Source organism: Esox lucius, chromosome 2 (assembly GCF_011004845.1).
Source record: "Esox lucius isolate fEsoLuc1 chromosome 2, fEsoLuc1.pri, whole genome shotgun sequence".
Lineage (NCBI taxonomy): Eukaryota > Metazoa > Chordata > Actinopteri > Esociformes > Esocidae > Esox > Esox lucius.
Window position 1 is genome coordinate 13,677,623 of NC_047570.1, and position 25,599 is coordinate 13,703,221.

Consider the following 25,599-nt stretch of genomic DNA (forward strand, 5'->3'; position numbering starts at 1 on the left):
CCACTCAGTCTTTCACACAGAGATTAACCCCTACCCTTCCTTACTTCTGACAGGCCCATCCTCTCTGGTATGATCTTTTGACACCCAGTCATGTTACTGACCTGTTGCCAGTTGACCTAATTAGTTTGTTATATTCCACCAGGTTTAGATTTTTAGCATTACACAATGTTTCCAGTCTTTTGGTGCCTCTGTCCCAGCTTTTTTGAAACATGTTACTGCCATCAAATTCAAAGTGAGCATGTATGTTCCAAGAAACATTTCTGTTTCAACATTTGATATGTTGTCTTTGTACCATTTGCTATTGAATATTGGGTATAAATAATTTGCTCATCATTGCATTCTGTTTTTATTAGCATTTTACACAGTCCCAACTCTTTTGGAAATAGGGTTGTACAATAAAACATTAATAAAATATGAGTAACATCATCTTTACCTCCCTACACTATTGCTGCAGAAAAGGATGATTTAAATATGACCACTTTCAGAAACTATACCTATCTTTATTTCAGAAACACAGTTTAATAAATTCACATTGACTTCTGCGATTGTTAAGCAAGGGTATCTTTTAACACAGACCAAATACCAAACAAACGTATATTCAGAACACTTCTAGCACAGGCCTGTCAGTTTTTCCCTCTCAGTTATATTCCCTTGTATTACGTGGAAGAAGAAAATACTATAATTTGCTCAGGTTGTCATTGGTTAAACAATTGGTTGAACTTACATCAAAGCAAAACACATGACTCTATTAGCCGACACGGCTACATGAATGGTGCAGTTTCATGCTAAGTTCAAGACATCAAGTTGTAGTTTATAGAGACATCAACTGTACAGTAGTGGTGTTTTTTTTTTAGTAGCCCTGAGTCTTTTGATCCACTTCCAAAAATAGATGTCTTATTTTTGGTCTGATGAGTTTGCAGCTCCAGGCTATTGTGCATGGCATTTGGGTGGAAGTGTTTGGGGCAGAGATTATGAAAACACACTACATTTGACTTGGTAAAAATCCCTTGCCTAACTTGCTTATCACTTTTTCCATGTGGGTTCACTTAGTAGGGGACACCCTTCCCTCTGGTTTCATATAAAATCTCAGTGCCTCAGGGCATCGAAGGGGACATTGCCCTTTCTAAAATGCTGTTTTTAAGAAGGGATTTTAAATGGGTTTCCTGACTCTCTAGTTAAAAAGATCCCATGGTAATTATAAAAATCGTGGGATTATTAACCCCAGTATCCTGGGTATATTTCATATCATTATTACTACCCAATCATAGCAAGCTTCCAATTTACATATTCATTCTCTATTCTCAATGCTTAAAAAAAATGTACCACAGGTACAAAATGTATGCAATTAATAATGTATGTAACTCGATTTGGATACAAATGTCAGCTAAATTACAAATGATCAGACTCCATTACATTATTACATCTTCCTGAATATTTCGATATAACACATTGCATGGTTTCCTAGGAACTAAGGGTGGCTTAACTGATCTATTTTCAAAACCTGTCACGAAAACACATTTGGTTAGAGAAAGCGCCAATTCAAAATAGAGGATAATAAGGAATATACAATCATCCATTCACCAGTCTAGTGTCTTTGATCTACTGCAAACATAACATTTCCATTAGCCGGCTTAGTCAAGGAATTAATTAGGACGGTAGCACTTAATGATTTACTGGATGACTAGAGTCAGCCGTAGAACATGTATTGCAGGGTAAAAGCAAATCTGTCACAGACATCTATAACGTAGACAGGGCTGAAATCGTGTCATCTCCATGGACATGTCAGAAAGAAATGGGAGTTGCTTTCCTGCCACCCCATTTCATTTTTGTCTTTTTAAATGAGGCACCTCATCTGTTGTTAGCATCAAGTCTGTTTACCTGAGATAGCTTTCTGCCAGGCATGACTGAGCTGACTATGAAATGAGTTGGTGATGGACAAGGGGCACTTTTTATCCCCCTGTGGAATGGATGCATTCATTGCTGCTTTCAAGCCGTGTCTTTGAGACGGGCATTCTCCTCTGGGCTCTTTTGTCCGCCAAAGGATGCTTGGACACATCATTTCCTCTCAGGTGCTTTAACCCTTTGTGAGTGTCTTATCCCTGGAAGATGGTGATACTGAGAAAGGTTACAAATGACACATCTCTCCAGGGAATGACAACGATACTTCACGCCAGAGAAGACTGACAACGGTCTGGTGTGGCCGAATGAGATTCACTATTCTCTATGACTCACTGAATCAGATGAAGGTACATTTAAACAAAACAAATCCTTAGATGGATTCCCAGGGGAGTATGTAAACACCTGGCTCAAGGATCAACCAACTAGTTCTGCTCCACTTTGTATGTAGAATATATTTCCACATTTTCATAAAAGCAGTACATTTGTTCACACTATTTGCCTTAATCTTATTGCTTTCGGTTGTCCCTGGTAAAATCAATCAGTCAGTCCTCTTCTCCACGCTGGAGGTAATTTAAAACACAGTAGTTTATATGCCACCTTGGCTCCATTGCTGAAACTGAAAGGATTTTTACACATTGCTTTATCCCTGCCTACAAACAGGAAGTGACAGTGACTTCAGTGCCACAATGCGAGGTTCCCCATTGGTGAAATGAAGCAGTGTGCTTGTATATGCATGGTGTTTCACCAGCACCACCATCCACAGCCAGGGTTTGTTCTCCTGTAATGTTAACCTCTGTTCACGAGCTCTCCTGCCGTTCATTTATTAATGACGTTCTGTAATAACGACACTCCTGAGACAGAGTCAGACCACATTAGACTTAAACGACGATGAACACGCACTTCGTAGCGGATCTTTGGTTAACTTATTTAACCACTATGAACAGAACCGGGATGGGATTGTGAGAGAAAGGTGTGAGAACAATCACTAGGTTGATGCCAGATCCTTTTTTTAAGGCCAGTTTCCTACAATACACTGTCCTTGATTCAAACAAGGAGTATAGCTGGATGGTAACTGCAAGTACACCATTGATAATACCCTCACCATGGTTACCAGTTTCCATAACGCTGTTGAGTTGTGACTGAAACATATTGGGTCACTTGTGATATTCAATACAGCGTCAAGGAATGAACAAAAGACACAGAAGTTTGACTGATAAACTCTACTTTATTTAGTTGTTGCAACGTGACGCCTCAATGTCCCATACAATACATTCAGTATATACATTTGGCGATGAGGGACTGTACAGATATGTTGTGGTAGTGCATACATACATGGGGAAACATTTTTTTACACAAAAGCACTCAAATATACCACTTGATCGCAGCGAGTGGCACACAGCAAGTCAATATCTGGTGGCAACACGCACTCTGTCACACGCGCACACACGCAGTTATAAGACACTTCTTTGAGAGATGTTCTCATACATGAAACATAGTAAAGAATGACTCTGCGGACTAAGACAAAGCCCCTCTGCCTTTCAGAGTCCTCCTACCTTCAGCCAGGTCAGGGAACGTCCTCTGGGCACTGTGGGCATCGTACGTGGGGCCGTGACTACACAGTGACATGCAGTACAGGAACTGAATAGAAGATCCGCCTCTTTCAGTTTCATTTCTACCACACAGGAACATTCTTAAGACATACATGTACATATATAGATCATTTAATTTCAATAAAACGTGAGAACGATTTCTTTCAATTACATACGATGGTCCTCTCCAGCAACATCCCAGTAACCTCATGAAGGTGTGGGAGAGTCTCATCATGATAGACAAGCTCCTCTACCTGTAATGAAGAGATACATACAATTCTATTCAAACCTACAACCTAAATTCACTAGGTCCCTTATCCAACCAACAAAATCAATTCACCTCCTGCAAACACTCTTATAATTATCGAATTCTTTGGAAATCCCAATTGGAAAATAGCTTTCGATTTCTACATCTGCGATAACTCCTATGGCTACAGGATTGCATAGCAATGCTTTAGCCCCCTCCTAGACATTTGGATTTGAAAGGACATGCCTGGTCCTCTGATTCAGGGGAAGTCAAACTGCAAGAATGAGAGGCTTAAAGAGATGTCTCCATCCAAAAGGTTGTATCAGACTAAGACAGGGCAGTGTGGGGTAGTGATAATAGAACACTCAGAATAAGACAGGGCTGTGTGGGGTAGTGATAATAGAACACTCAGAATAAGACAGGGCTGTGTGGGGTAGTGATAATAGAACACTCAGACTAAGACAGGGCAGTGTGGGGTAGTGATAATAGAACACTCAGAATAAGAGAGGGCTGTGTGGGGTAGTGATAATAGAAGACTCAGAATAAGACAGGGCTGTGTGGGGTAGTGATAATAGAACACTCAGAATAAGACAGGGCTGTGTGGGGTTGTGATAATAGAACACTCAGAATAAGACAGGGCTGTGTGGGTTAGTGATAATAGAACACTCAGAATAAGACAGGGCTGTGTGGGTTAGTGATAATAGAACACTCAGAATAAGACAGGGCTGTGTGGGGTAGTGATAATAGAACACTCAGAATAAGACAGGGCTGTGTGGGGTAGTGATAATAGAACACTCAGACTAAGACAGGGCTGTGTGGGGTAGTGGAGATAACCCATAGACAGGAGAGGAAAGACAATAAGAAACAACATTTTGAGATATGTGCATTCAATAATTCCAACATACAGAGGGGTTATATAGAGGCTGTAGGTCAGAGTTCAACCAGCAAAATGCTGTCTTCCGATTGGACAGGGTGTTTCTACAGACAGTCTTTATGAGGCTTGACAATCCTATTGGTTATGAGACACCACGACTCCTCATCAGTGTCTCAATCAGGTCAGAGAGGCAGTTGGACACAAAGCATAAATGACACAAAGCAAAGCACCACAGTAGATGAGGCCAGGCCAGAGTATTCAAACTCTGCCCAAACACGATCACATTGGCACAGATGAGTGAGGGCTGGAGGCCGCAAGGCATGCCTTCACAGAGGAGTAACACATCACTTATAGGAATTAAGAATTAGCCCAGAACTAATTACAGTCACAGAACAATTGTTTAAAGAAGCAGAACTCTGGAAATCAGCGGATTTAATTGGACTGATTTAACCCATGCATAATAAGGCATTAACCAAACATTTGTTACCAACATCACACAATATCATAGTGACTATACATACAAATGCTGATATGGGAAATTCCGTTTTTTTATTTTTATTTTTTTAAGAACCTAAAACGTGATCCGACTTACTGGTTTATAGCAAAAACCTATTTGATAACTATGGGTGCAATCTGTTGGAAATTGGAGATGTGTGTTGGGGGGGGAATCAATATCTGCAATCCCATTGTACCTATTGATCTGCAGATGGGTGAATGAAATTGATTTTCTGAGGTAGACAATGCACACATTTCATTCTCCCCATGCAAAGCCATTCTAAGACAGGCCATTGGGAGTGTAATTTGGCCCATTTTGCGACCAGACGCCACTCTCTGGCTCTCTCAAGCTAATCATTCGCTAGTGTGTATCATAGTAATCCATCTCCACATCTGCCAGTGAACTGTTAAACCGGCACCGTACATACACTGTCCAAACAATCACACACACACACAGTGACTGATACCAGAAATCCCACTTCCGGAATAGACAGAGACAGATCAGTCAGCACTGACGCCCTTAACTGTTGTTCTCACTGGGCAGGTTTATTGAGTTTGCCAGCCGCTGAGGAGTGCCCATTCAGTATGACTCAACTCCAATACATAATTTGTGCCCTGCCCCGCTTTCCTTTAAGGCCATTACATTCTTCAGGTTCCCCTTACTAAGCAAGCATTGCACTTAAACACGAAATGGAGATAAATCCGATATCAAGCGTTCCTGCGGGAAGCGGGTGGGAACAGATGGATGAGGAAGCTGCTGATGGATGAGGGACTGTCAGTCGATGATGCGTTTGGTGTTGCGGTAAATAAAAAAGATTTGAAAAAAAGCAAACCGGATGTGTGACGTGTTCTGTGTCAGCGAGTCCCAGGATGGAACGTTGTAATATGGGTAAAACCCAGGTCTGGGACCAGGGGTTGATGATTCAGCTGTGTCCTCATCATCTTCATCATGACCATCGTCCCCGCCTCCTCTCGAACTCGGTCCTTCCGAACAATCGGACAGAAGGAGATTGAGGGACAGCCCCCCCCCCCCCCCCCCCCCCCCCCCCCCCCCCGCTCCGAATAGGAGGTGGCAGGGACGGGCGTCTGACCCCTGACCCCTGTGTGACCTCTGGGTGAGGAAGTGTCACTATAGTGTCCTGATGGCCACAGGGTAGAGCAGGGACATGTGCTCAGCACCCTTGATAGGCAGCTTGCGGCTGGAGTAGAAGTGGATGATCTCCGGGACGCTGTCGAAGGGACAGCCGTTCTGGCCCAGGATGTACTTGTTTTCCTTCGTCCTTGACAGCTTCATGTGCATGAAGCCCTGGTTGCTCCTGAAGGGGTGGGTGGGGAGAGAGAAAACAGAAGAATGAGAGATCTGCACATCGTCGTGTCTCTGCTGTACGGTGGTTACCTGCGGCAGGCTCTCATTGCACAGGAAATACAGAATGTAAAAGAGTCTACTGAGAGGCAAGCAATAATCACTTAAGTCGTATCCCACTAGTTAATAAAGCCACAGTCAATTAAAAGCTCCCTGGCTTGTGCTCCCTACAGTGTTTCTGGCCTTGGATCCTTGTGCTTTATAGCTCCTCTATAATCTCCTGGCTGCTCTGAAGCCTTGTCTTAATGGGAAATGTGGCTGTATAAAAGTCATGGTGGCGCACTGGACAGAAAACTGCATGCTGGAGGGCAGTGACACAAGCCTTTGATCACAGAGGAGTAAGGCGGAGAGGACAAAGAGACGGCGAGACACAGCGGTGGAGGAGAGAGAGTATAATGGAGAGAGGAGGTGAGGAGGAGAGAGAGTATAATGGAGAGAGGAGGTGAGGAGGAGAGAGAGTATAATGGAGAGAGGAGGAGAGAGAGTATAATGGAGAGAGGAGGTGAGGAGGAGAGAGTGAGGGTGGATAGGTAAAGTCCTCGGGAGATAAAGTCTATGAAACCTTATTTGGAACATGCAGCATGGATCCACAGCATTGGGTTAGCGTTGGGCAGTGAGCACACAGTGACTTATGATCCCAGAGAATGGTTCCCCCGTTTGCTTGTGCAACGGCCGATCAGATACCACAGAATCACATCACCTGAATGACATGGTTTTCAGGATTTAGCAAAACCGGTTTCACCCGTCTTGCCAACAGAGATTGAACATTGTAATAAGACTAAATCTGTGTATGTAATAAACACGTGCACATTATCAGCAGAATGCACAAATTACCGGCCAGCGTAAATGAGAAGTCTTATTTCCCTTATCTTATAATTGCATTTGTAAAGCCCAAAGCCACAGTCTCACTGAGACACTAGCCAGAACAAAGACACGGAGATAAAACCAGCGTTAGGATCGAAGGCAAAAGGAACAGGTTCAATTAGCAGACAATCAGCATCAAAAATGACATTCCTCCAAAGATCTTTTTTTGTAAAGCTAATATTTCATCAGTTCACGAAGAAGGGACCAAAACCTGAGGGTGACACAGAAACCGTAGCAAACCCCAGTGACATCGTCAATAAGAACCCTCTTCAACACACTGCTCACTTCAAGACAGGCGGGCCTCAGCCTTGACACGTTTTGTTGCTGCACTACAGGTACGCTTTGAGAGGGGACGGCGGTAGGGGATGGGGACGAGGGAGGGAGGGAGGGACAAGCAAAGGCTGCGAAAGAAACATGCACCTAGCAAAAGAGATAGATGATCGTTTTATAAGAGACCTGAGGGACAGGACTGCAGGGTGTCTTGCGCTGCTATAATAGTCAAGTAAATACATCTAGCTATCAGCCTGCACCATTACTCAGCCTCATCAGTCAGCCAGCCAGCCCCTCCAGTTGAATATAGCCTATGTTTGTCATTAACAGGATGTTCATCATGATTGGAGGAGATGAGGATGGATCCTGTTCTCAGTCAAAGCCGGTTCGCTACCTGCAGCTGAAATGACAGCATATCAGCTCTGTGGACACTCAGGCAACAGAGCACGACTCAATGTCTCCAATGTTTTCTTGTGTTTGGTTTTTGTGTTATTATATCCTTTTTGTGCTTTTATTGTGTAATCAGGATTTATTTCTCCATGGAGGTCTGGTCTCCTGTTAAGCACGCCTATGACTTTGATACAAACCCGCTCATCATCATGGCACACAAACCGGTTGACAGCCATCATCGCTTATCTGCACCTCCCACATATTAGATTGCACCATGAATGATGCCTCAACGCAATAAATCAATGGCATCAGGGAAACTAAACTCACCCGACAAAAGATAATGATCCAGAAAGAAAGCCATGACCTTTAAAAGCGTGATTGGGCAGGAAATCTCCTGAACAGCTTTTCATCTGGTTTTATACCACAATACTTATGGCCACAAACATGTCTGACTAGAAGGATTAGGAACATATTGTCCCCCTGCCCATGTCTTAGTGCTAGAACTCCCTGTATATAGCCATGCTATCCCATTAGTTTGTGTCGTTTGTTGTGTACATATACGTTGTGTTCCTTTCTTGTATCTTTTGTATTTATTTTCTTCTCTCTTTCTCATACATGTTAACTTTGTTGGAAAAAGACCCAAGTAAACATTTCACTGTCAGTCTACACCTGTTGTTTGCATGTGACAAAAACCCTAGCACAAACATTATATTTGTTCTAGTCCCGGTTGTGGGAACAGACTAAACATTAACATACATCAAAAAAACAGACTGGATGCCCCACTTCACTGAGCCGCATACTGCCAAACCCTGTGTCTATCCAAAGACGACACTTTTGCCTCCCCTGACATGTTCAGTTTAATTACCAATGCAATTAGCTTTTGTTGTTCATTATACAACTGCACGGTTTTCTAGTTTTTCGTGTAACGTGGAATCAGACACACTTAGTGGCATGTATCTTTACGTTCACCCCTTCCATCACAATATCTGTACTACCCCAGTCAGCCTATAAAACCCGACTGCAGGATACCAGGCTGCCAGAAGGTTGAGCGACGGCAGTGACTGCTTGTGTTTAATGCACCTAAAAGAGCACTTACCAGGGAGACGAGGGGAGAGAAAAACAGAGCAGGAATGGACAAGACAGACAACCCTCAAAAGGCTCTCTAGCCTCGTGGCCAGTCAAAGTCTGGGGCATCATCAATGATGCACTAAAACACCACATGAATATTTCAGCAGCTCCAGACATAGATCACCTACACGTTAGGTCTTCCGCCTCTGCCCCAAAGGTGCCCCAGAGGATCCCCAGAGGTTCCCACGGCCGCCGACTACAAGTCGGGTCTCCGGCCGTGGAGGTCTCCTGTGGGGCAGGAGCAGACCGAACTCTGTGTCACCTGACCCCGGGCTGCCGGCTCCGTGAATCAACCCCCGGATTGTTTATTGGGTTGATCTGACCCTTCAATCTGCTTCCTTTCAGCACTGTGCCACAAAACAACCCGCCCCCCCCCGCCCGCCCCCCCAGCCCGCCCACACACACACACACACACACACACACACACACACACCCACCAGAGAGCTGTTTAGAGGAGTTCGATCAGCCTTCCTGACTGTGCTCACTGCCTGAGATGGATGACAACTCCACTGATCTGGGCAGGAGGTCCAACAAACAGTGTTGTAAACAGCCTTGTACGGTCCTAACACAGAAAGCACGGGGAAACGGAGCAATTATTTCCGTCACTCTCTTCTGGATGTTACACGGCTAGTTCCATTATTCCCGGGACAGACGTCGGTGGTCCGACATACACTCAGACGTTTATGGGTTTGAACTTTGAACCCGGAGACAATACGCTCGACTGTCACTGCGAGAGCCCACGGGAGCTGCCAGCCTGACTGGCTGAAAGGTCACAGTTTGTGGGCTCCTGCTGAAAAAGGCAGCTTCTACTGGGGATCAACAACCTCCCCTCCTCACAGCATGGGACGAGTCCCAGTGGGCCCCCGCCGGTTGACCCCAGCCCCCCCACAGCCATCCCTGTCTGTCCAGCAAGGCCTAACGACTTACTGCACCAGCCCACCCATCCAGCTGGCGGGCATTCCATCCAATCAAGCCCACCAGACTAATTGCCTGCGAGTCCCCAGGCAGACCAGAGTCCCAGAGCCCTGGTAATGAAATAAGCAGTCTGTCTGTGTCAGGGGACATGGAGCGGCTCTGGACAGCATCATCTGCCAGCAGACATGAGTCCACACGGCTCTTGGCTGACTCAACATCCAACATCTCCCCTCCGACAATAGGCTGTTCCCCAGCACTGTACTATCGTGCCTCTGCCGAATCAAATACATGAAAGAGCATTCGTGTGTGTGTGTGTGGCACAGAACTGCATTTTAAAAGCCAAAGACAGAAACAAATAAAAAATAGCACAAATCAGAGGTTGTTTTCCTGCCCCTGAGGCAAAATGGTTTTCTCAGCTAGGTATCGCTATGCGCTGGTGAAACAGCAAGCCGCTGACACTCATCTGTTGGCTGGCTCCCTGCGGTAGCTCGAAGTCCTCGGAGCCTCTGAGCCGATGCAATGTGACTGCCTCAGAGGTGAGCGCCCACCTCACAGCATGACCCTTCAAGCTCAGCGACCTTCCAGCCAAATGTCAGGCCAGACTAAACCCATCAGCGCCAGTGGCCCGGACCCTCCGCCGGGTCCCAGAGGAAGGAGGTCAGCCATGGGGGACATTATTAACTCTGTTCTGGGCACGTCAGAGGATCACAGTGCCAGCGGGGCCGGAGAGGTTACCTGGTGGGGGCCATCATGTAGCGGGAAAGGAGGGGCTGTGGGTCTTAAAGGCGATACACATCATCACACCGAAGAGACTGAGTCAGCAGTTAGTTGGGGTGGGATGGGGTGGGGGGCAGGACTCCTGGCTGAGTAAAGCACAACGGTTCTGTCCTGTACACACAGACAACTCAACGGTAACCTTTCTTCACCCTCGGGGCCATCAGCAGTGTGTGTGTGTGTGTGTATGTGTGTGTGTAAGATGGGTCTTACTTGAGTGACAGGGAGAAGTCATTCTTGCTGGTCTCGCTGTTCCTCACCAGGTAGCTGGCCTCCTTACACAGCCTCAGGAGGCACTCAGCGTCCGTCCTGCTGATGGCTCCGTGGTACCAGCTGAAGGGAGGGGCGAAAACGCACACTCAAAGATTTACAAAACGCCTCTTATCGAACGGGAAAAGATACGTAGTCTACCAAAGGTGCCAAATCCACAGAGGGCATCCGGGGAATGGAATTAACGATCAATCCTATTCAACGGCCAGTAATGACAGGTGAGGAGAATCACTTACAACTGGCTCTCCAGGGGCACACAGGGGTCGACGCGTTCCCCCAGGGCGGCGCTGCAGTAGTCCAGAGAGCTCATCTTGGTGTTGACCAGACAGCCACTGGAATGGACGCGTGGCGGACGGCCACCTTTGCCATCCTTGGTGGGCGACATTCTGGACTTCTCCACCCCATCAAACTGGACTGCGAACGAAGGACAGAGGAACATGCAGCTTTCAGTATCACAATATTACAACAGAAGCCTTCCTGGAGGGATAGAAAATATCACACTGGAAGCATATAGAATTATGTGAAAGCGTTAAAACATTTCTTTAATGCAGTGAGCATTGAAGCCCGTCTTGTGCTTACTGTAATAATCAAATATAATGAATTCGATTAAAGTGACAGTGGAGTCGGAGAAACGTGTTCTAAACATTAAGCAGATCTGTGACACACACGGACACAAAGAGCTCCTGTCACTTGTTATTAATGATTCCTCCTGGTCTTTTCCTGCATGTACGTGCTGTGCTGCAGTGAGCTGTGTAAATGAGAGGAGACAGCCACGCTTGTGTTCTCACACACACACACACACACACACAATCAGTCTGTGTAAAAAAATCCCTCTCAAGGACCTTCAGAGACAAAGGCTCGAATCAATTCTGCTACACTGTGTACACATATCAGAGGAGGAAAACAAAACAAGCACAAACTAGTCTAGGTAAATCATTGAGCCAGACCTTGAACAGCACCAATGTCACTAACTAGACAATTGACAGGCTCGTTTAGCAGATGACACTTCTCAGGGTTTGGCTGCTCGTCCCGATGGGAGATCGGCGTTGATCTGTCCAAATCGTGACACAGGGTCAGGGAGTTGCTTTTAGACCAATCAGCAACGAGCCACTCACACTGACTGTTTACACAGACAGACGTGAGAACAGAGGGGAGCGTGGGAGCGGACGAGGAGTAGAGGTTGAACCGTCAGTGGAGACTGAAACCTCAGAACTTCCTGGTTGTGGTCAGGGGTTGAGAGAAGGTGACCCAGCAGAGAGGGGAAACATTAGTGTTACCGCTACTCCACAGCACATTCCCGTAATCGATGTCACACCAGCCGTTGGAAAGAGCCCAGTTTCCAGTTGCCTTGGCATGGCTTGTCAACGGAGGTCACCCTTCGACATCAAACACATTACCAGAGTCTGGCTCTGCCAGACTGCTGAACACCACTTTAGGGCGTTAAGAGCGAGGGGAGCCACACATCAAACGGTGAGCCTCGGATGGAAGGAGGTAATTTAGCACGGTTCTAGTTGTGATCGCCGCCCCCTCCAACCACCACCGGCCAGATTCCCTCCCGGCCAGGGTTTCATTTCACCGAGTGGACACGGGTCACCCCAGACTGACAGAAGAACAACAGGTCGATGGAGAGTGGCGGACTACGTCGGTCCAGACTGGACCTCCAGTCAAAGGGTAGCATTTCACTTACTGTATAGCTGCCATAATGTTGAGTGTCCTCCCACCACTGGACAGCTGCACCACAAGTGTTTCAATCAATTTGGATGTCTTCTAGGAAACAGCCTGACGTAAATGCTTGACATGCACAACGAGAAGCACTTAACCGACTGCCTGATCCCAAGGGAGGTAATGAACTGGAGAGCAATATTCTGAGCATCCCTGACGCATTCACGTCATATACTCACCACAGCCACCACCACTGGCCAAGCTCTACTCTACACCATCATGTTGTTCCACCGATGACCACCAGGGATTGCCCTTATATCATATATAAGAGTCTAGATTAGTGGAACCAGCTAAATTGAAGGATACACCTTTAAAATCTTTTGGGTGTTTTTGCAATCTTTCCTGTTTTTGGGACCCCACTTAGATAGCGGAGTCTAAAGATTATATTAAATGAGGCCAAATTATATTTTTTTCAGTTACTCTGTAAAAGTCACACTGCGAGGATATTTCCCGATACAAATATCAGCTGCTGCTGTAAATGGCAGAAGTAGCTATTTTTGTGTATGTTTAATGTATACGGGTATGTGTGTGAGAAAGTGTTTCCATGGAGACTGACTGGGCAGCAAAGGATGTGTGTTTGCAGTCCCTCAACCCTGTCAGCTCTGACAGATCCCAACATGAAGACACAGCCAATCTGTAGCTCTGCAGTGATGCTTTCCCTGTGTGTGTGTGAGTGAGTATGTGTGTACGCGCGCATGTGTGCTTGCATGCGTGCGAGAGAGAGCGAGAACAAGAGGTATCAGAGAAATACACAAACGGCTAGGTACTGCTGTAACCCATATATTTTCTTTTCTGTTTAATAAAACAAAACTCTCTCTATAAAAACATCTCCTGAGCCTTCAAATGTGCACGTGTGTTGATGGGGGCTATAGAAGGTACATGATAGTAGAGCATGGCATCAGCGCGTTAGTGAATGTGAGACTGTTATGAGTTTTTAGAAGAACCCAAGGAGCTCCGATGTCAGCAGACCTAGGTCCCCTTCACGTTGCTGTCTGTCATCAGAGTGACAGAACATGATCTGATGCCATCAGCCCTCACATACCAGTACATGACATTACGTGTCCACATTCCATGTAGTCTACAGCTCTGAAGGAGACGGAACTGACATGCTAGGTTGTTGTCATTGGTCAGGTCGGTTTAGAGATTAGACTAACATTCACTTGAGTCAGAAACGGAGCTCTGAATTGCTGTTTAACTATGCTTTTTTTTTTTATAGAAATAACTAAACACTTCGGACACCTTGATTGCATCCTCATTCACATCTACAGTAACATCAGATGCACAGGGAGCCAGATCAATAATTTCCTTCTCTTGCTTTAGAGTCTCCTCCATCTAGAGTAGGCAGAGCAAATGGCTTTCCTCAGGGGTATTTACCCTCAACCTTCAGAGTCAGAACAGGGCTTTCACACAACCTCAAAGAGGAATTACTAAGGAGTGAGCCACTAACAAAACAAAAGCTATCATTTTATTTGTTCAAGGGTGAAAATCCTGTGTCTGCTATGATTGCCAGCCGTCTACGCCACAATATCTGGAACTGCAGCCGTGTAATAGTCCTGGAGACGGCTAGTGATATTCAGCCCAAACTCATTCCCTTTCATTCTCCACAGCACACACTGAGGACAACACGGGTAGATTGAAGAAAGGATTGGCATAGAGTTGAACTGCACCCCTACCCATCTCACCCATCACACACACACACACACACACACACACACACACACAGTCTGCCAGCCTACCTACACAATCTGTATTGTTGCTTGTAAAGCAGAGCTAATGGAATCTTTGTATCAGATTGAAGTGCCAGTCGGACAGTGATGGATGGCTGAAGGGTCCGCCCTCTGCAAACTTCCACCTATCTCTACAGGGCAGCTACCAAACTAACACAGGTAGCGGTGAAGGGGGCGGGAGATGATTGACCGGGACTTCGACAAACACAGGCCACAAAGGTCAAAGGGACATTTTCAGGATAAGAACATTCCCAGAGTAAAGCAGAGCAGGGAGAGAGACGGAGCGAGACAGACAGAGGGAAAGACAGAAAGGGAGGGAAGAATTCAACAAGCTAAAGACCACTCACCACTGCCTGTCAGTGAGACATGGGCTACACCCACCTTCAACACAATGCATTTAATAATTAAGGCAGCTAATTCATTCTAATTTACTAATGGTACTTGCATCATAAGAGTGAGTGCACTGCTTAGCAGAGAAAGCTTACGAACTACTGCTGTATTACAGGGTTACAATTAAGATTTCCAGCTTGACGTGTGCAATGATTAACAGGTCTGGAGGCTCATTGAAATGCATGGCATATTCTGTGTAATACTGAACATCAAACCATACAATGACATGGGGAGACAGACAGAGAGTGAGACAAACAGAGAGCCTGAAAAACCACCACTTTCTGTTGACAAATTTCGGGAAGCCAAGCAGGATATTTAAAAAGAAAAACATGCACATATGTACTGTGTAGTATAAAACATTACCACTGAGACCAATGGTCTAAATCTCTGATGAGTTCAACATCAAGGCGTGTTCCTTCTATGAAATCCCAAAATGTAATTCTAACTAGTTTTGCAAAGACAAAGGAACAATCCTCTACAGTCCTAAAAGCCTTCAGATTCCTTGAACAAAATGCAAATCAGGATATCTTTTAATTACATTGTTTTATATTCAACAAAGACAAAGGAAAGTGAAGTTAAGAGAATGGCCCGAACGCCCAGACAATTCATTCACGTCAGAAAACAAAGGCAACAGCTCTTCATTACATGCAGACAAAGGCTGTCTTTTCTATTTATATGTAGATGTAATTTCTGTCCGGTCAGGAATTATACAAATATGATAATGATTTTGAACTGGTGAGACAGGTTCTGTTCAGCTGAACTGGGCTCTGCCCTATCCAGGTCCATATCTAACATCATAGTGGCCTTGGTCACACATGTAGAGTGGAGACAAGGCCAGCCAGCCGCAAAGGCTTTTGCCCTGAACAACAGTTGTACAAGAACCCTGCACCAGAGCATCCAAAGGGAGGTATTCGCAACAACATCAAGGTCGTCTGATTTCAAATGGAATCTCACTTGGTTCATAGAAGGGGTTAAGTGAGCATCCTTCACTAGCCTTTAAACTGGTGGTAAGGACACCAGTCAAGGCAACCCTTGTCCTACAGAAACCCCACAAACTGCAGGGCCTAATGTCCACTGTCACATTTGAGGACCTCAGGCAGTGAAGTAGGTATTGAACTCCTGACTGCAATGCAGTTCACTTGCACGGCAGTGACAGACAATGAAACCGCTGTACAGATAGGCAGTGTCTTTACAGATGAGCACAGGAGTTTCTAGTACAAAAGAGTTCTATACAAAATAAGACCCCTTTCCAGAAATATACAACTCCAAGGAAGACGTGCGCATCAGTTTCTATTAAAACCCCTTAGAACAAAGTGATCAGGAACTGACAGCAGATCAGACAAGGGGGAAAATAACCAGAATATATATGATCTACAGAGAAGATCATGCTTTTATATACAAACCTTGATATTTTCTAGAACTACCCAAAAAAAAAAAAAAACATTTCAGACCATAATATTTTCCTCAGAAAAAAGTATTACAAATAAATAAAACCATATAGATATGCATTTTAACAGACATTGTAGACATGGTTCATAAAATGAAGATGACAAGTGGGATGGCAAAACATTTTTTGGAGTCACTGGCTGAATTAATTTTTTTCAAACCCCAGTCCCGTCCACAACCGTAATCGTTAAGAGGATGACAACCCCTCTGACCCTGTAGGAGTGGGCAGGAACTCCTTTCATCTAGACTGAAAATGACCTCTTCTGGGAATGGAGGCTTGTCTGTAGCCAGGGGGTACATGAGGTGAGGGAAGTGGAACTGGAATCTGAGGGAGGTCAACCCCCCCCTCTATATCTGACCTCTGGCCCCTGTGATGTAGTGGGACCTCAAAAAGAGAGAGGATCCTCTTACAGCCGGACACCACACTAAAACCCCCTCATATCACATACATGGTGGAAATGGAGCCATTCCCAAGGCATTATGGGACATTAATCATCCATCCGCCCTGTCCTCACCCTCGGAGCACAGCCAGCTCCTCTTACTGGCTCTCTGGTACTGGTGGGAGGACGGCTCATTGTGGTGGCTGGAATGGAACGAGGGCTACGAAGGACATTAAACACATGGGTTTCCAATTTAAAATGACACCACCCTCCAACACTACCGGGGGGAAACGGAGCCTCCTCCTCCGTGTTAGTTCTGTTACACAAAGCCCCTTCTCCTCTCTCCCTGGATAATTAGATACTGGTCGGAGAGCCGCGGCGAAGCTGCAAACATCAGCAAACACTCAGGAGCTTCCTAATTGAAAATGGGGTCATTATGTGGTGGCAGAGCCTCACAGGGATGAGGTCGGATGATGTGTGGGACATGGAGGTCCTCACCAAACTAGAGTCGTCAATTTCAGTGGGTTACTAAAGAGCAGAGGTAGTCAAACCTTGACGCCCTGTGACGCCCACGACCACCGCCGTTTCCTGTTCTACTTGACAATTAATTGCAGACACCTGGTGTCACAGGTCTGAAACAGTCCCTGATTAGGAGGGAAACAAAGAAAAGCAAAGCAATGAAACGGATGTTGAACAGGTACATCTGTGCTGACAGTAGGCTAGGGGTCACCTATACTTCCAATTACCCATTCAGAAGGCAATTAAGCTTCATTGAAACTAATGAGCCCAGGTCCACACAGCCCGGATGAGGGCCTGCGATAGTCTGCCATATGTCGGCTAATCCAGATGGAAAGGGCAGTTATTATGATAACATCTTCCGTCAAACTAACTGCAAGTAGCAGCAGAGCTGATCAATCACTTCCTCCTCGCTCAACCAGGTCACGCACAGGAAAATCACAGGCGTTACTGCAGAGAATGGGACGCCGCCTTTCAACTCAGACAATGACACCTCGGGCGAAGCCTCCAGGCGAGGATGAGGAAGAATGAAAATGAAGTGAGAAGATGAAGACGGCACGGGGACAGGGTTCCATTGATGGAGGGGGGGGGTGGAGGGGGGGTGGTCCTACGCGGGACAGAAACATTATGACCCACCAGGGTGATGCTGATCACAGCCAGCCGTCGGTCCGGGGGACTGTTGGGCCGGCTGGAGAGGCGGAGATGAGGGGGACTCCACCTCGTCCAGCAGGGCCAGGGGAGAACCGTGGTTGAGCTGGCCGACAGGAGGGGGCCATGGCAGGTCCTTGATCACTTTAATCTCTACTGCAGGCAGCCCAGGTCACCAGGGTGGGAACGGGAGAGAACAAAGGGAAGAAAGGGGAGAGGTGGAGGCAGGGAGAGATAAGAAAGGGAGAGAGGGGGAGGCAGGGAGAGATAAGAAAGGGAGAGAGGGGGAGATAAAAGGGATACAGGCAGAGAGATAAAGATAAGAGAGAGCGAGAGAGAGAGAGCGAGAGAGAGAGAGACGGACAGAGAATGGGGGAGAAGGAAAAACAGAAAGAGCAGTGTAAGAGAAATCAGGCCTGTAGAATCCCATGCAAGTACACCTCGTGTTAGTAAAGCACAGTATAGTTAATGGAACCAAAAGAAAAGAACTAGGAAGGATCAGGACTGGGCCTTCAAGGTAGCGCAGCAACCCAATACACTTTTTGCCAGTACCAAACTGACCACCACAGTTTAGGTTTGAGCCTTGACTGTACTGGTAGCCGGCTAGTAGCTGGAGCCCATTGGGCAAATTGGCCAGTGTCACCAGTGGAGCCACTGGCAGCTGGGATTTCATGGTTTCACCACACTCAAGTGACTTGGACCCCTGCAAAGGTAGCTGAGGTTGTTAGGTGATTAAGCATGTGCAGATGTACATAGACATACGCCAATTCCTGTTGAAAAAGGACCGTAGAAAAAGGCTCAATGATGAGTCTCAGATGCCTTTGAGGAAAGTCTGTCTTCTACTCTCCTAAATCCATTACTAAAGAAAGAGCAGGTCTGAAAAAGGAGGAATATTAGTTGAAGTTTGAGTCAGGGTGATAACGTACAAGTAAACAACAAAATGGGAATGGGTAAATTTCCAGAACAATTCAAAGCTTTGAACTGTTTTGGTCCCTTCAGGCTGTAACAGCAGAAAAAGAACATGCGATCACGTACAGATACTGTGTGAGAGCTAAGTCTTACCTGTCGCTCATCTCAATATCATTTAGCTGAGTCTACCATTAATATGAGACAGCCAGGCTGTTTCACCTCTCTGTGCCTCTGTTTCATGTACATTTTACAAGGAGTCAACCCTTGGGATTTTCACTGACAGGTCAAAACCCTTAATTCTGCTCAAAATGTTAGCACCAGAAATTAGCTAAAAAAATCCACTGATGAAGATATTACAACACAGAATCAAAGACTTGAGTGAACCAAAGAATGACATGTATTGTGTGAAAAGGCTCGGAGATATAACACAGCCTTGTGTCCTAGTGTAGTCCGCAGTCCAGGCCTCTTCCTCTGGTATACAAGTACTGCTACAGCATGGGTTTGAATCCGGCCCACATGCTCTTTACGCAATAATTGTATTTCCCCAATGCCTGTGTCAATAAATCATACAAATGCCAGGAAGAAAAATTAAACAAAATGAAACAGGCTCATAACTGAGTTAGAGAAACTCCCTCCACAATAAGGTAAAGGGCAATAGACAGTATAATCCCCTGGAGCCAGCTACATTCTTCCCTTCTAATGGTGGGGGGGCATTCGGCAAGCCTAGTCCCTCAGTAATGTATTGCTCATGTCCAGACGGGGTATTACCAGAGTAAATTGAGCACTGGTGCACCGGCCCATCTTTCACTGGGACTGGCCCACATGTTTAATAGCACAGAAGGCTCGATAAATAAGAGGACGCTAAGGGAAGTGCATTTTCCTATCCAACAGGGAGCTTCTGCTCACTTTGCTGCAGTGGCTAATAAAGAAACATGGCGCGACTGGAGGCACTTCAACAGCCAGGAAGAAAATGTCGCCTGTCAAGTTCCCATTGTTCTCTGGATAAATGAATCGAGTCCTTATGTTAGGTTTCATCATTGAATCTCCCTCATGATATAGACATAGCGGAAGACAATAAGATCCATTCATTTTGAGAATAAAATGAAAAACACATCATTATTGCGAGCTACAGCCACATGCTGGTCCAACATTTGTGTACAAAATTCTGATATTCTTCCAAGAGAACCTTTCGTTTCCTCAGGCTACGTAAACCATTCATTTAGAATCTACTACCCCGGGCGATGGAGTGACTGTTACCTCTTCTGATGGAGAGCAGCGAGTTGGTTGACTGCCGACAGGGTGTCGCCGGGTTTTATAGGCTGGTAAACTAGCTTTTTTTCTGTGAGCAGAACGGACACATTATGGATTCGTCCTTGTTCTATTCTGGCCTGCAGTGAATGGCCAGGGGAACTACAGAACATGCTAATGAGGAGGGGGATCAGTGTTGCAGGTGAAGAGGAAAACTAGAGAATGATTTAGTTGGACAAGCAATTAAAGATCCCAGACAGTCAAAGTGCTATGGTTAAAGTAATGAATCTGCAGGAATGTTGATATGACAAGGGCTCACATGACGATGGAGTCCTCACTATTAATTGTTTCTTTAGCAGGAAGAACGTCTATAAAATAATTGTGTCCTCTGGAAAAAAATTGTGATATCCTCACTATAATAGTTTCACCTTACTATAACAGTGTCCTCAGAAGGAAGACCTTACTATAAGTGTTCTCAGAAGGAATAAACCTCACTATAACAGCATCCTCTCAGAAGGAATAGACCTCACTATAAGTGTCCTCAGAAGGAAGACCTTACTATAACAGTGTCCTCAGAAGGAAGACCTTACTATAAGTGTCCTCAGAAGGAATAAACCTCACTATAACAGCATCCTCTCAGAAGGAATAGACCTCACTATAAGTGTCCTCAGAAGGAAGACCTTACTATAACAGTGTCCTCAGAAGGAAGACCTTACTATAAGTGTCCTCAGAAGGAATAGACCTCACTATAACAGCGTCCTCTCAGAAGGAATAGACCACACAATAACAGTGTCCTCAGGAATATACCTCACTATAACAGCGTCCTCAAAAGGAATAGACCTCACTATAACAGCATCCTCTCAGAAGGAATAGACCTCACTATAACGGGGTCCTCAGAAGGAATAGACCTCACAATAACAGCGTCCTCTCAGAAGGAATAGACCTCACAATAACAGTGTCCTCAGAAGGAATATACCTCACTATAACAGCGTCCTCAAAAGGAATAGACCTCACTATAACAGCATCCTCTCAGAAGGAATAGACCTCACTATAACGGGGTCCTCAGAAGGAATAGACCTCACTATAACGGGGTCCTCAGAAGGAATAGACCTCATAATAACAGTGTCCTCAGAAGGAAAATACCTCACTATAACAGCGTCCTCAGAAGGAATAGACCTCACTATAACGGTGTCCTCAGAAGGAATAGACCTCACTATAACAGCGTCCTCAGAAGGAACACCTCACTATAACGGTGTCCTCAGAAGGAAAATACCTCACTATAACAGTGTCCTCAGAAGGAATAGACCTCACTATAACAGTGTCCTCAGAAGGATGGTCCCAGCGAATTGGAAGAGCCAAAGGACCATGATTTAACCTCATTCGTTCATTGCTGTTTGCAGAAGTGTCCTTTCCATACTTCAACAGTCAGTAGGAGAATGACAGAGTGATTAAGGTGCGACAGAAATGGAAGCACTAGGAGATAAAATAATGTAATAACTATTTTCTTTGGGGTGAAGTAGTTGGCCTCACCGCTGAACCATATAAAAGGATCGTTCTACTTCCAGATTAACATGTAATTGTTTTAGGGGACAGTGGACGTTCTGCGGATAAGGAGCCACATCTTACTGGTCAGTGTGAGCTCAGCTCTGGTTAAACGCATGGTGCTATAATGAGGAGAGCTGTCGCATAATCACCTGAAGAATCACTAAAGTGATTCAAGTGGCAGAAGTGAAGTGGCGTTCTTCAAATCCTCCAGGTGTCATATTGTTCCCCTTACCCTGTAACCTAGTTCGATATGCTGTCAACCCAAGGCTCTTTTCTGAATAAACACCGGCTTGGTTGTTATGTGGTGGAACGGATGAGTGCATCGTCAGGCCTCAACACATTGCACTGACACACTGTGATCTGCCCAGGATTGGGAGCAGAGGGGGATGTGTTCTTGCTAACGTCTGTGGCTGAGAAAGGCATGGGGGGGGGGGGCATTTTGAAAGCCATTTTGAAGTTTGAGTCAACACTCTGTTTCGGGGGCCTTTAACAGCAACACATTTACTGCAGCAAGTCACACACAATCCAGTACTGCTCCAGATATAACTGTGTGTGAGTGTGTGTGTGTATCTAGGCTGGCATAGGCAGGTGTCAGATTGCTTAGTAGCCCCGGCCCAACAAGTGACACTGTGTCCCATGGAGATTCATGCGCTTTGCTTTGGGAAGCGATGAATCATGGGTAGAAGGTTGTTCTCTCACTCTGTATAGTCTCACGGGACACAGCGCCAGTGGAGAGGCCTTGAGCGTGAGTAGGGGACACACATAACAGCCTATTGGACACCAAATCCCCAGCGGCTGCTTGGCGCTCCACTGTCTCTCAGAGTCTCTGCTAATATACAGTCCATTCCACCCTCTCTCAAGACTTCATCACTCCAACAGTCAGGATGAATGTGTCCAGCGCAGATAGAATTTAGGCAGCAGACAGGCATTAATTACCCATCAGCCCATCATAATCATGTCCAGAGTGTGTTGACAGACGTCTTAAGAGGTGGCTTTGCCCACACCAGTACACTGAAGAATCTGTGTGGACACAAAGACCCAGCTTAGGAGAGGAGTCCCCTTATTGGGGACAAGTGATTGAAGATTGGCCAGAGCGAGGACCTGGACTCAGAATATAAGAAGACACAGTGACATTGCTTTTCTGTGACATCTTGGTCTGACCGCTCTGTGGTGAAAGGACAGTCCAGAGTCTCTGCTATAGAATATATTGCATATCTCTACCGAGCAATATAATGGATCTGTATAGTCTTTTGTCTCCATGTTGACATTCAAAATTCATACATACGAGACACATACACAAATTGTTTTCCTCATTGTGTGTTTGCCAGTCTTCATTCCATAAAGGATCTCACATTTTTTGTTGTCTCTACAAGAGGTATTTGTTTACCCCGTTCTTTTAATTAGGCAGAGCCATTTCATTAGTTTAAACAGCAGTGCCACATAAATCAATGACTCTTTCTACTGAGTGCCATTTCATTTCGTTCTGCTTAATTTGTCCTTCTAATTATTTGCATGCATATTCAAAATACGGTGGTAGAGTTCAGTTTTATGGCATTTATTACGATGTGGAAGAGAGCGCAAAGAAACTGCTTTCGCCAATACTCTCAACCCCTCATATCACAATGCAGATTAGAAAAGACCACAATTGGCTAGTGAAGCTCACTGAGGAAGGACCTGCTAAACGCCATCTCATTGGAAATCCACGCTGTCTCGGTCATCTCACTCCCTCATCCACCTTACATTTTGTCCAGAATGTTTCCATTAAATTTGAAAGTGGAGGGGAGCGTGCGAGTGATGGATGACAGACGAAGCGTGCTCATTCTGCCCAGACTGACGGCCGACCAACCAGAGGCGCTCCTGGTGGGGGGGGGGGGGAGCCGAGCTGCGGTGAGGCTGGCAGAGCGCCCGCTACGTGCGGCGAGGGGGGGCTGCAGTGGGTGGATGGCCAATGTGTGCAAGTGAAGATAACAGGCGGTGCGCCGCCCGCTCGAAGGCCGAGGAGCCATTTGAGGCTGGCGGAGGAGGCCTGTCGGGTAGGTTATCGGCCGGGAGGGCCGCGGTGGGGAAAGGGAGGCCAGACTGAGAGGATAAAGCTCAGCGGAGTGACAGGCCGTGATGGGGTACAGGGTCGGGCCGTTCATGTGGGGCATGGAAGGCGTTCTCCAGGAAGCCCCGCTGCCACACTTTAAACACACCGCAATTAGACAGATTCAATTATTTACTTAACAACAGAAGAGTTCTGTGCTCGAGATTTCTCTGGGTCATTAAGTCCTTGAAGATTCATTAAAAACCCATAAAGTGGTGTGCGCTGGTCCTGAAGACCTGGCTCGCGCTCTGACAGAGTTTCCTATTATCTCGCTGGCTGTAAGTGCATGGCGTTGTGTTGGCTGTGGACCAACTTAATGGACTTAGCAGCCAGCAACTCAGGACCAACAGATTAAATAACATTTGCTCTCCAGCCAGACAGAAGGAGGCATGCCTCAGATTTCCAGGGGCTGCCTGTCCATTGGTTAAACACGTGTGCGCGCCGTGCGCCGTGCATATCAACACAAACACACGTGCAACGCGTGCAAGCACATTTACACATTCCCAACCGAACCACCCCAACCCTGCACTCGTTTGGTCAAATTCTAATGGGTCTTCCTCACTCCTTACCACCCGTCTCATCCATCACAGTGTCATCCCCAGAGGGGGGACAACTGAGGGGTGGGGTGAGTGATTAACTGAACCGCATGTACACAACCTTCCAATAGCCTAACAAGGGGGGGGGTGAGAGGGAGGAATTTACATTTCAATTTACATTTCATCTGTCAAGAGGTAACCCAACAGTGAATAATAAGTACGGACCTGTAAAACCAAGGACATGTGTGTGAGCAGACGGCAGGCAGGCAGCAAGAGAGACAGACAGACAGGAAGAGAGACAAACAGGCAGACAGACAGGCAGGCAGACCCACGCGGTGCAGACGTCTGAGGAGAGCAGCTGTACATGCAGGGGTCGTTACACTTCATATAGTTCCAATGAAGACAGATAGTGCGTTATGCAGATGACATTACACCTCTTAGCTGCGGAGAGAGAAGGTGCTTGGTTAATAGCTCTCACACACCAACCCTCCATCATATGCGGCTGTGCATATTTCTTCATTACCTGTTAATATTTTGGGTGGCGACACTGAAATAAATGTCTATACACAGCATATATGCAGCATTTCCAAGCGACTGGGCACCGCATAGAAAATCTGAAGGGTAAACAACATAATGATTCATTTATACTAATGGGAGTTTAAACTGCAAACAATTTAAATTCTCCAATGGCTATAAAACGCATTAATACACACAGGAACTGAGGCCTGTGAGGACAGCACCCTCCTAACAGACTCAATAGGGTGATTTTTACAGTCACAGCCAGAACAAAGCGACTTCATCCATCATCCCGACCTTTGACACAGGTGAATAGCTCCTACTGACCTATTTTTACTTTTACTTCCATTTAACAAAATGCACTTTTTACTCCCCAAATTGACACCCAAAACTACTACTGAATGATAAGTAAGACAGGAAGAGGGTCAAATTCCCACTTATCAAGAGAATATGACTGGTTGCTGCTACCGCTCATTCGGCTTGGAACACAAATGCTTTCTCGTGATTATGTTGAGCGGGGAAGCGCCCCTGGCAATCCACAAATAAACATTTAAAGCACAGCAAAATTGTGCTGTCAGAGTTGCTAAATACATAGAATTGAAAATAGTTTATACTTTTGATCCCTAAGTATATATGTAATCTGCAGGTCAGAAACTCCTGGCAGCCCCCACATACATAAGTACACTTAAAACTCAAGTAGTATTTTACTGGATGACATTCATTTTCACTCAAGTTATTTTTCTATGCGTGTATATATATACAGTGGGGATAACAAGTATTTAATACACTGCTGATTTTGCAGGTTTTCCTACTTACAAAGCATGTAGAGGTCTGTCATTTTTATCATAGGTA

General features: G+C 45.7%; 1 protein-coding gene across 11 annotated transcripts in view; it reads right to left on the minus strand.

Annotated features, from left to right (window-relative positions):
- Window positions 1-6,160: 6,160 nt before the first annotated feature.
- Window positions 6,161-25,599, minus strand: part of LOC105015506 (SH2 domain-containing adapter protein F) — a 101,827-nt gene continuing 82,388 nt past the window's right edge. For 6 of the 11 annotated variants that reach the window (XM_020054789.3, XM_020054785.3, XM_020054790.3 and 3 more), the window contains 4 exons: window positions 17,896-18,063; window positions 11,315-11,492; window positions 11,022-11,141; window positions 6,161-6,420 (listed from right to left, as the gene is read on the minus strand). In XM_020054789.3, coding sequence (XP_019910348.2) covers window positions 6,234-6,420; window positions 11,022-11,141; window positions 11,315-11,492; window positions 17,896-18,063 — 653 coding nt within the window. In that variant the 3' untranslated portion in view covers window positions 6,161-6,233. Of the gene's footprint in view, window positions 6,421-11,021; window positions 11,142-11,314; window positions 11,493-17,895; window positions 18,064-23,492; window positions 24,673-24,754; window positions 24,846-25,599 lie in introns of those variants that run through there. The other 5 variants (XM_020054796.3, XM_020054794.3, XM_020054793.3 and 2 more) reach the window with 2 other exon arrangements.